At 43.0% G+C, this 12,658-nt stretch overlaps 1 protein-coding gene across 4 annotated transcripts in view; it reads left to right on the forward strand.

Moving 5' to 3' along the window:
- The window catches only part of TAF4B (TATA-box binding protein associated factor 4b), a 192,217-nt gene that overhangs the window by 101,767 nt on the left and 77,792 nt on the right, over positions 1-12,658 (forward strand). For 3 of the 4 annotated variants that reach the window (XM_068237294.1, XM_068237293.1, XM_068237292.1), the window contains exon 14: positions 7,504-7,623. In XM_068237294.1, coding sequence (XP_068093395.1) covers positions 7,504-7,623 — 120 coding nt within the window. Of the gene's footprint in view, positions 1-7,503; positions 7,624-10,273; positions 10,304-12,658 lie in introns of those variants that run through there. The other variant, XM_068237295.1, reaches the window with a different exon arrangement.

Consider the following 12,658-nt stretch of genomic DNA (forward strand, 5'->3'; position numbering starts at 1 on the left):
CAGAGATTTAACCCGTGTCCCTGATTACAAGCCTTAGAATCGAGAGTACATGCATTACCGATTCTTCCACCTATCCCAAACCAGGTGGAATTTCTTGCTTGAACCTCTGTGCAAATACACAAGCTTTTTGTGGGGATAGGGTTCTTAATGTCTGTATCCAGAACATTTCGTGTTTTTTGAGGAGAGCAAATGCATTCGGTTTTCTTGTATCCACTAAGTCAATCAGTGTAATATTAAATAGCAGTGGATTGCTGTTGTGATGGGTGCTGAAGTGACGTGACACACTGTGAAGGGGAAATTGTTTAATGATATTTCTTTTATGTTGTCCGATTCTGCTGCATACTAATTGGGTGGTTCTCCCTACATACTGGAGCCGGCACGGACAGGAGATGAGATAGATGACATATTTGGAGTCGCAAGTAAACCGTTTTTTCAAAGGGAAATTGCAGTTGGTACTGGTAGAAGAGAATGATACACTAGTGTTGATGAATTGGCAGGCTGTGCAGCGGGTCTTGTTACATGGAAAGCAGCCTGGTTTGAGTGGTTGTGAATGAGTGGGCAGGGGCTGTGTGGGTGGACGCAGTTTACTGGGTGCAAGAATGTTGCGGAGATTGGGAGCTCTCCTATAGGTGATGGATGGTACTTTGGGTAATAGCGGTCTTAAGAAGGGGTCCTACATCAGGATCTCCCATCTGTTGGTTAGAATGTCACGAATGTGCGAATGCTGGGCATTGTATTGAGTGATGAACCTTGGAGGGCCTGTGTTGTTAGTTAGTTTTGTATCAGTACTCGGGGGGGTTGGGGCGTCTGGCTTTAAATTTAGCGTTTTTTATCAAGGTCTTAGGATATTGGCGGTCCGTGAATTTTTTGGTGAGGATATTGGATTGGATGTCATATTGTGATGGATCTGTGCAATTCCTGTAGATTCTCCTGAACTGACTGAATGGTGTATTGGTAATCCAGGGGTGATGATGGAAACTTTTGAAGTGAATGTAATTATTGGCATTGACCGGTTTGAAATAAGTTTTTGTTTTGATGTTATTCGATTCGATGTATAGGGTAAGGTCAAGGTATTCTATGGAAGATGTGTGATGGTGGTATGTAAATTGTAACCCTGCTGGGTTGGAATTAAGATAATCAATAAAATGTGGGATGGTAGATATGTCGCCTTTCCAAATAAAAATAAGGTCATCAATGTAACGTCTGTAAAATACTATATTGTTGAAAAACGGGTTGCCAGGGGAGAGTTTCATTTGTTCGAGGTAACCCATCGTGAGATTAGCGTACGATGGGGCGAACGAACTCCCCATCGCCGTTCCGCTAATCTGATGGTAAACTTGTTCATTGAATGTGAAGATATTATTCTGAAGGATAAATTCAGCACATTGTAGCAGTAACGTTTGCTGTGTTGTAGGCATGGAGGGATTGGAGGCTAGGAAATATTGTAGTGCGCTGAGGCCGAATTGATGGGAGATGTTGGTGTAGAGGGCAGAAACGTCACATGTCAGCCAGACCTAGTCAGGCTGCCAGGGGACATCCTGCATTAAACAAATGAGTTGCTGAGAATGTTTGAGGAATGATGGAAGGGACTGGACATGTGTTTGTAAATGTTGATCAAGAAATTTGGAGAGATTGCTGGTGATTGAGTTGACTCCTGAAATCGGTCGGCCAGGAGGTTTATGGAGACTTTTATGTATTTTGGGTAAATAATAAAAGTTTGGAGTGGTTGGTTGGGTGTTGATTATAAAATTATTTTCATTTTTGGTGATGATGTTGGATAAAAAGGCATTATTGATAAAAGTTTTCAATGTGAGGTTAAGCGTGGGTGTTGGGTCTGATGTCAAGATTTCGTAATGTGTGGGGTTGTTGAGGAGTCTAGCTGCTTCGTCTAAGTAGTCGAACCGATTGAGTATGACAATGCCACCCCCTTTGTCGGCTGGTTTGATGATGAGATTATGATTTTTTGTAAGGATTTAATAGCAGAGGTTTCGTTACGGTTGAGGTTGGAATTTAGTGGAGGTGGATTGTTGTGTAAAGTTTGTAGATCATTTAGTACCATGGAGTAGAATGAATCAATGAAGTGACCCTTGGAGGCCACTGGATAGAATCGTGATCTCCATTTCAGTTATGTGGTAATATATTTTTCAGTGTTTAGTTCAGCTTGTGTAATGAATGAGATGGGTAGGGTGTCGTTGTTCGTGATTATGAGTGAGGGGGGATCGGGGTCAGAGCTGGGTTTGAAAGATTTTATTGCAAAATGCATTTTTAAAGTGAGCTTTCGAATATAACTGTTAAAGTGAACCTTAAGTGAGGAAAAAAAATTGAGTTTTACTCACCTGGGGCTTACCTCAGCCCCCTGCAGCTGATCGGTGCCCACGACGAGTCGCTCTGATGCTCCGGGTCCCGCCGGCGGCCACTTCCGGTTTCGCCGTCAGGACCCGTCAGGCTGGGGAACGCGGCTCATGCTACGCGTTCCCAGCCAAAATAGCACCCCCTATGCGGCCATATGTCCGCATAGGCACCCGTATGCGGACATATGGCCGCATAGGGGTGCTATTTTGGCTGGGAACGCGTAGCATGAGCCGCGTTCCCCAGCCTGACGGGTCCTGACGGCGAAACCGGAAGTGGCCGCCGGCGGGACCCGGAGCATCAGAGCGACTCGTCGTGGGCACCGATCAGCTGCAGGGGGCTGAGGTAAGCCCCAGGTGAGTAAAACTCAATTTTTTTTCCTCACTTAAGTGCCTCTTTAAGATCGGCAAAGAGTTCAAAAGTGTTGATTTGGTTGGTAGGACAGAAGGAAAGACCTTTCTCCAATACTGCCGTTTCATGTGCATTGAGGGTATGGTCAGACAAATTGAAGATACATTTATTTTTAGGGGTCAGGGAGTTTTGTGTGATTGGGGTTTGCTTCTTTTTCCTTTTTCCACTACTTCCTCTTTTTCTAGGTCTGGTAATTGGCGTTTTGATTTGTTTGGAGGCTGGAGATATACCTTCTCTGAACGGGGGCTCGGTAGTTGGGTGGTGAGGATGTTTTGTGACAAAGCTGAGGGGAGCTCTAAAAAAGGAAGTTAGGGTGTTGTTAGCTGAATCCATATATATATATATATATATATATATATATATATATATATATATATATATATATATATATATATATATATATATAATGTGTGTCTCCCAAAAGATAATAGGACAAGGTACAAGAGGCTATCACAGTCTGGGAAAATCCAATGCTCTATACCATTCCAGATAGTCCAAGCTGTTGTAAAGCATCCTAATTACCCTGATTAATTGGAAACAGCTGTTTTAATCAACTCCACAGGTAAACAGCAACTCTCTGCAGTTGGTGTGTGGACAGTCATGGATAGACAAAGGAGTTCAGTGAGGCCTTGCGGCTGTGCATTGTGGCTGCTCACAAGTCAGGAAAGGGCTACAAGGCCATTTCTAAATTTTTTCAAGTTCCATTGGCTACAGTGCAAGGTATTACAAGATACAAGATGTTCCAAACTGTGGAAAATCTCAGAGGATTTGATCAGAAGCCTAAAGTGACACCTGTGCTGGCCAGGAGGATAGTGAGAGAGCTGAAAAAGGATCCAAGGATCACCACCAAGGCCATCCTGGTGAATCTGGGCTCTGCTGGTTGCAATGTATCAAGGCACATAATCCAACGGACACTGCACACTGCTGGGTTCCATGGATGCAGACCAAGGAGGATGCCACTTCTCCAGATAAGGCACACAAAAGCTTGCTTGGCCTTTGCAAATGTTCATCTGGACAAAGAAGACCTCTGGTCTTCTGTGTTATGGTCAGATGAAACAAAAAATGAATTGTTCGGTCACTATGATGTTTCCTTCATTTGGCGTAAAAAAGGAGAAGCCTTCAACCCAAAGAACACCATCCTCACTGTCAAACATGGTGGTGGGAACCTAATACTTTGGGGGTGTTTTTAAGCCAATGGACCAGGGAACCTAATCTGTTATGATCGCTTCTGCAGCAGGTACTGCTGGCAGTAGTAGTGCTGCAGCTCAGGCAGTTCTGATCTCTTTCCATGCAAGCTGCATAGCTTTGTTTGCCTTTTCCTGCTGTCAGCTTGTGACTGATTATCATTCACCTGTGTGGGAATCTGCATGTCTGCTCCCATTGGATGACCTCAGTATAAAGATCTGCTTCCTGCAGGGCTCCTTGGGCTATCATAGCTTCAGTTTAAGCCTGTCTTGCTGTTGCTTCAGCCCCAGATCGTGTTTCTTGTTCTAAAGATACTTTGCTGGTCTTGCATCATATATTGGTTCATTGCCAATATATATGCATACCAGCACGTTTGTTATTTTCCTTGTATTCGTGTTACGTTGATACATCAGTGTCGCTGATGTACACGTACACGAACTGTTTATATCCTGTGTTCAGTTAGTCAGCTTCCAGCACGTTTTGGTAGTTTGCGCGTATTGTGATCACCCGTGCTGAGTTATCCTGCTCCTGGTTCTGTTTGTGGATTGCGTTCATCTCTGCGAAGAGATAGCGAATCCTTCTGAGTCCTGTTCCCTGTATTGCTCCAGTCCTAGTCAGTGTATGTTATATATCGGTTCATTGCCGATATATACATATGTTAGTCAGACGTTACAAATAGTTTCATTGATAGCTGTAATTGTAATACGCTAGGAAAACATACTTATTGTATTTTTGTCTGTGTTACGTTCATCTATCTTGATCCTGCTATTTCCTGACTATCCTGTCCTGTCTTCGTGAGGCACGCCATCGCTGCAAACGCATTGGCTGCCTCATTCCAGTCTGTCTTGTTGTGGACGCTTGCTGTCACTAAGTAGAGGCTAGTAAAGCAAGCGTTCATTCTGTCTACCTGTCCTGATCTCCTCAGTCCTGGTTTATGCGCTCAGCGCTACTTTGCGCTGAGATGTTATCACGAAAGTATTGTTTGTGGCTGTTCGGATCTGCACCGGCTCTGTGTGCCACAATCTCCTATTGGAGTCAGTCCTCTCCTCCACTAAACTCGGGATATCCTGATTCCTTGTGCTGGTGTGTGTACCTCCACGTCAGCTTATGTGTTGCATGCTGACTGTGGAGAATACACCACCAAGCGTGACATAATCACAGTAAATGGCACCATGAAAAAAAGAGCAATACATGAGGGTTCTCAATGAGATTAGGCAGTCTGCAGAGAATCTTGGCCTTGGGCACCAGTGGACATTTCAGCATGACAATGTCCCAAAACAAAAGTGGTGAAGAAATGGTTAGCAGACAACATCATTAACGTTTTGGAGTGGCCCAGCCAGAGTCCTGACTTGAATCCAATTGAGAATCTGTGGAGGGAGATAAAGATCAGGGTGATGGCAAAGAAGACCCTCCAACCTGAAAGATGTGGAGCTCATTGCTAAAGATGAATGAGCAAAAATACCTGTGAAGACATACAAAAAGCTGGTCTGCAATTATAGGAAGCATTTGATTGATGTAATAGCCAATAAAGGTTTTTCTATTGATTATTAAGAAAGGGTATGAATCATTTTGGACTGGACACTTTTTGCTCAAATCTAAAAGCTAAGAATTTTTTTCCACGATAATGCCTCTTGTACATCGTCTTATCTTTTGGGAGACACCTATGTAATTTCCCATCATCAAATGACTTGCTCATTGAATAGAAGTAACTTTGAATGAAAATTTTCCAGGGGTATAAATTATGGGCAGCACTGTGTGTGTGTATAAACAGTGCCACAGGCTGATTGCCTCCATGCCACGCCGCGTGCATAACTGAACATAATTATTTGAAGGTTGACTTTCTTTGTTTTAAAAACCCTTTTCTTTTATTGGTCGGATGAAATATGCTAATTTTTTTGAGATAGGAATTTTGGGTTTTCATGAGCTGTATGCCAAAATCATCAATATTAAAACAATAAAAGGCTTGAACTACTTCAGTTGTGTGTAATGAATCTAAAATATATGAAAGTCTAATGTTTATCAGTACATTACAGAAAATAATGAACTTTATCACAATATGCAAATTTTTTGAGAAGGACCTGTATGTGTATATATATATATATATATATATATATATATATATATATATATATATATATATATATAATATGCACTGTGATTGGTTAATTTGTTTTCAAGTTTTTTAGCTTAAATTGAAGTTGTTTAATGCCAGCAAAGATCCATTCTATTTCACAAATAAAGCCGTGTATTTTTGTTATAGGTTGCATTTTCAGTGTTTTATTCACACTGTTGAAAAAAATAAAACCTCCATCTTAGCTGAGTTTTGGACTTAACGCTTTAAGCCAAAAACCTTGCTTGGAAATGGTTTCTCCAGAGTCCCTACTGCTAAGGTTACGTCTGCAGAAGCACAAAGAATCATCCTATGTCTCCGGATTAAAGAACTCCCACCGAGATTTGCTTCTCCTCTGTGGCCAATCAGCAGGCTGTAGGATTGTCCACTCTGCATTTCCCATACCAAAAAGGGATTTTCAATAAGATGCAAATAATTCTATGCTGATGCAGGATTATGCAAATGTATGCAGCTTGAGAATAGCCCCATCGAATCTCACCTCGGAGGGTTTCAATTGGTCTATTTTCAAGCTGCATGAATTGCCATACAAAATTTGAATAATCTTGTATCAACTTGGAATTATTAGCACCTCATTGACCATCCCTATTTATTATAGCCAACAAAAAGCAGTTCTGTGTTCTCTCCTTTCTAAAGAGAAACTGTAAGCAAAATAACACAATGAACAAGATTGGTGATTTTTTTTTTTACAATATTAAGTTATAAATTATTTAGTCAGTGTTTGCCTATTGTAAAATCCTACCTCTCACTGATTCACTTATGAAATTAACACAGGTGTCAACCTCTTTGTGCTATTTTTGGTCATGCAGGGCAATGGGCAGTGAGAGCAATGGCTGTAATTGGTAGCAAACAGATGTTTGAGCAGTTATTGTCCCACCTCCATACCCTCTTGTGGTATTAGCAGTCTTTGTTCTCCACTGAAGAAACTCTCCCATAGCTGGATTGAACTGCGATAGAGATGCTAAGCATATCTTCTGCTATTACTAAAGAGACATAGCCAAAACAAAAACAAATATTGTACTGTTTGTAGAAATTTTAATGCGTCCATACTAAGTGGAGAGACATCTATTCGCAGTCTTCATTTGTTGACTTTATCTCTGCTTTTAAGGCTTCCTGAAAACAGGATTGGGTTCCAGTCAAGAGACCTCTATTCTTTTTCATTAATTTGCAAACTAAATGATTAGAAGGAATTGCATGCATTTCTGGAAGCGCAGCAATTCCCTTTTTGTCAACTTGTCTATTTTTATTAATATCCATACTGAAGGGAGACCTGCTCTGCGATTGTAATATGCTGGTCCTGCAGTGAAAATTATGACACATGGTGTTGATACTCTAATGAAACAAGAAGTATGATCTGTACAGTGTAATTGTCTTTCAAGAAGGGAGATCTCAATCAGCTCACTAATTGAGCATGTTTATCTCTTTTTCAGTTGCAGCAGCTTGAACTAGAACAGATACAGTATAGAGAAGCTAACATTGCAGCACTGGCGGCCATCGGACCAAGAAAGAAAAGACCATTGGAATCTTCAAACCTTCAGAATGTTTTAGAGGTATGCATGCCAATCGCTGCCTTATAAGCCCTCTATATCCATGCTCCTCACATCTCTTATGCTGGGCATACACGAGTCGATGCGCCCTTATCAATCGAGCCACTGATGGCTTGATTGATCATTTCCGACAGGTCCGCTGACCCGCCGGATTGATTCCCCGCGGGCGGACAATAGCGGGGAATCGAGCGGAAGATAAGGTAGTGCCCGTGGGGACGAGCAGGAATCAATCTGGACCGCGGCGGGAGTCCATCCGGCGGCTAATCGAGCCGCCGGATCGACTCATGTATTCCCAACATTATGCCTAGTACACACCATACAATTTCTGTAAGATTTTCTGTAAAATGTACCTGCCAGATAGATAATTTCCAACATGTTGGAAATTATCTATCTAACCATCTATCTGCCTAGCAATTAAGCATTGTTCTAATCAGCAGGAGATAACCAGAAGACAATGCACCAGAGATAATGACCAGTCTCTACCAGTACTTTACCGAAAATAATCTAATTACAGAAAATCTTATGCTGGGGATACACTAGGTTTCTGTACCGTGTATCGGCCAGCTGATAATGTTCAGCTGGCCCGATCAAGCCGCTTGACCCCCGCCCGCTCGATCCCCGCCGGCGGACAATGGCAGGGAATCTAGCGCAGATAAGGAAGCGCCGGCGGGAACGAATGGTAATCGATCCGCGCGGACGAGCGGGGACGCGGCTGGGCTCGATCCGGCGGCTAATCGGTCGCCGGATCGACCCTTGTATTCCCAGCATTACAGAAAATCTATCTAACAGAAAATTGTATGGTGTGTACTAGGCATTATGGTAAGTCTTTCTGTCTATGCTTCTCACCAATATTTGCCCAAAAAGCTCCTCAATCCATGCTTTTTACTGATCTTTGCCTGATGACCCTCTTTATCTATGCCTCTTGCCTATCTCTGCCTATGAAGCTTCTATGTTTATGTACCACTGATATCTTTGCCCAGTGCTCTATCCGTGCTTTTTACTGATCCTCTGTGTGATAAACCTTTATATCCATGCTCTTAACCAATCTGAGCCTGATAACCAGTCTAACCATTCTGCTCCGTGATCTCTGCCTGGTAAACGTTTCTATTCATGCTCCTCACCAATATCTGCCTGATAAGCTTAGCTATGCTCTTTGCTGATCTATGCCTGATAAGTCTCTCTATTCATGCTTCTCACCAATCTTTGCCTGATAAGTCCCTCCATTTAATAACCTGATTAATTTCTGACTGATAAGACCAGTTATCCATTCTTCTCGCTGATCTCTGCCCGATGAGCACCTCTATCCATATTTCTCACAGATGTGTTTAGTAAGCATCTCTGTCCATGCTCCTCACTGATCCATGACTGATAAGCCCCTCTATCTGTTTTTCTCACCAATCTTTTCCTGATGAACACCTCGATCCATGCTCCTCTGCAATCTATGCCTGATGAGCCTCTCTATCCCTTCTTCTCACTGATTTCTCCCCAATAACCCTCTCTATCCATGTTCCTTAATCTCTGCCTGATGAGTGCCTCTATCCATGCTCTTCACCAATCTCTGCTAATAAGCCCCTCTGTCCATGGTCCTCAACTCCTCCTTTTTAAGAACTAGTTAAAGAGAACCCGAGGTGTGTTTAAAGAATGTTATCTGCATACAGAGGCTGGATCTGCCTATACAGCCCAGCCTCTGTTGCTATCCCAAACCCCACTAAGGTCCCCCTGCACTCTGCAATCCCTCATAAATCACAGCCATGCTTTGAGGCTGTGTTTACATCTGTAGTGTCAGTCTCAGCTGCTCCCCCGCCTCCTGCATAACTCCGGTCCCTGCCCCCGTCCCTTTCCTCCAATCAGCAGGGAGGGAAGGGATGCAGGCGGGGACTGGAGTTCTGCAGGAGGCGGGGAGAGCAGCAGACTGACACTATAGAGATAAACACAGCCAGCTCTGACAAGCTGTTTGTCAGCAGCGTGGCTGTGATTTATCAGGGATTGCAGAGTGCAGGGAGACCTTAGGGGGGTTTGGGATAGCAACAGAGGCTGGGCTGTATAGGCAGATCCAGCCTTTGTATGTAGATAATATTCTTCAAACCCACCTCAGGTTCTCTTTAAGAATAGCGTAGACCAATAAATATAGTGATCATCTAATTTGCAATGTTATAAGTATTTTCTGTACAAGCAATCCTACGAGTCTGTAGGAATTGTCTTTTGGGAGTAGTTTGTTTTTATCATGAAAGCTGTCCACATGGATGAAATCATTATAACCTGATGGTTTACTAAACACATTTTTATGTCTTCCCTAAATGCTTAGAAGAGACGACATCTATTCAGTATTGTTGACCATTCTGCTGCATGTGTTGCCCTGCATTTTGATGGCATAAACAACTGACTAAAAAGGGACAGGTTGAAAACTGCAATGATTTTCTTTGGGCCAGTTCACATTTTCAGTTTTTGTTTTGTTGTTTGCATGCATTTTTCTGGGAGAAAATCCGACTGAATCAGACCTACTAAGTCAGATGATTACGTTTAACATCAAATGTGCCGTACCCTTCCTCTTATATTCCAATCACTAGGCCTCCTCTCTTTGGCTGCTGCCCACCTGTCCCTTCTGGGTCTGGTGCTGTCACCAAACTCTCCCAATCTCTCTCTTTCTTGGTAGTACCTTAGCAACTAAAAACAGGAGTCAGGGCAAGGCTTGACGACTTCAGCAGCAGAGAGAGCATCCAGAAGACACAGTGGCACACTCTGAGGACTGATGAGAAGCAGTAACTGAATAGAGGCGACCCAGGCACTGAATACACCAGAGATATAGCTATAGCACAGCCGCTACAACATGCTGCACTGCATATTACTTTGCATTAGGTGATGGAAAATCACTGGAAGTCTAGTAAGAATGGTGGATTGGAAGGCAGGAAATGCTTTGCTGTGATCTGTATGGTGCAGTGTTATGTGGACAACAGTGACAGCAGGACCAACAAGGAGGTAATGTGGACCATATTGGCACAAGACCAAACAGAAATCCTATGTGGCAGGAGTGACAGTGTGGTCCTCTGTTTATAATTGAGTCAACCACATTTACCTGTTCCTCTAGAAAAAAAAACAGGGGAGCAGTTTATACAAAGATCAGTTTATATTAGATTATACGCAGTAAACACGAGTTTTTGAATCCAGCCACGTGCCGCCTCTATTGGTAATATTGTTCCCTTGGCAGCCTCAATTGTGGCCTTGCAATACCTATTTAAACAGGCAGTTTTTCAGTGCGGAAGTACATTGGAGGAAATATACTGTCTGCTCTCTGAAATGTCAAGCAGAAGTATTTGATTATACTTTCACCTTTCTATAATTCCAAAGTTTGAAGGACATCACTCCTTGCTTGCTGCAACTCCCTTGGGGGTTGTTTCATTTATAATGTTGCCTCAGGCTTTCTGCTGCTTCCTGCGGATTTGACCTCGTTTTCAACCCTGCTCTGGCAGCTGTGCTGCCTTACTAGAATTTCCTTCGCATCACACAAGGTTGTCATATAAAGGACCCAACCTTACAGCATTGTGTCTGAGGAGATGGCAGAACCCTCTTATACGGTGACCTGTAGTTAGTAGTCATACTAAGTACACTGGATTTAGAGTGATAACATCTGAACCAAATCTGAATGATAACGTTTTTCATATTAAGCAGAGGTATTTAGAAGCTACGCAGATGCACCTTGTCTCTTTGCTGCATTTCCATTTCAGTAGAATATTTATTTTGCTACTTGCAGACTACTCCTTTCATATCTATCCATTACAGTTTTTTTTTTTTAACCCGAGGCAAGCACACATTTTTATAAAATTATTTAAAGGATAAATGTTCTGTTAAATTTCCATTAATAAAAAGCTTTAACAGTAGCCCCTGATCAGCAATGAAAAAATGCCTGATTTTGTTCTTATACTGAAATATGAGAAGGCACTAGAGCCTCATTGTTTACATATGACTGCAGTACAAAATCTAATACACTGTTATGTCTGCATCCATCTAGTAGGTCACTGTGGTATATAAGGGCTGTGAATGTATTCCTTGGTGGATGACTCAGAATGGTTGTTAGTGGTCAAGGATATGTAAAATGTTCACTGTGAGTTGTGCTACAGATGGTCTCACCACCTCCGTTAGTGATCTCTAGGACAAGGAAACATTCATAGAGTACAGTAGTAGGCGGGACATTGCTCTAGCTAGGAGTTAGCAATTGTTTGTTGCAGTTGGCATTCAGTATAGAGATGGTGGGGGTGCGTTCCCTGGAGGTGAGAGGTCCAGGGCTTGCCCACACTTCCCTCTGGGTATTGCATGGTGGTTTGGGGGCCTCGGCTAGTGAGAGAGACCTGGGGCCCCCGGCTTTCGTGCGGACCAGTGTTTGTGATTTTGAATTTCTTTTTTGCGGCTTCCAGGATGCGGTTGACAGGTGAGTGGTTGGGGAGGGGGCCGTGTGGGAGATGTGGCTACATGGGACGTCCCTGTAAACAATGCGATCTACGATTGCGTCCAACCGAGGCCTCCCACCTGAATGCTAATTTATGCAATTCCTGCTAGATTTGGTACAGCAGGCAAAGGGTGTATGACAGTACATACATGAAGAAATGAAAAAATGGTAGCGCATCTAACCAAGATGCACCTGACATTGCATAGGGCTAACTAGCCTCTTAAAGGCACAACTGTGCTCATAACAGTATAACAGGTGCATTAGAACTAATGCATCTCACAATACAAATAATGGAAGCAAATCCATGCGTTACACATTATTAACTTATTAGGGGACCTTACCCTTGTCTTATTGAGAGAGACATCAGTTCAGTAGCAGGGACGGCTCGTGCAGCCTTCTCTCGGGGTCCCCGCCCTAACCTACGTTTAAAATCACCCAGAAATATAGGAACATGCTTGCAGCATTGCCTTGGGAGCAGCTGGGAAGGGGAGTGGCGTGGGCCCCCAGGTTCTCTCACTGCCTGGGGATACCGCCCACAACCACACCCCAACCCAAAGAAACAAGAGTTACAATTGCATACTTGAAGAAATGAAAAAA

This window comes from Hyperolius riggenbachi, chromosome 5, assembly GCF_040937935.1.
Source record: "Hyperolius riggenbachi isolate aHypRig1 chromosome 5, aHypRig1.pri, whole genome shotgun sequence".
Lineage (NCBI taxonomy): Eukaryota > Metazoa > Chordata > Amphibia > Anura > Hyperoliidae > Hyperolius > Hyperolius riggenbachi.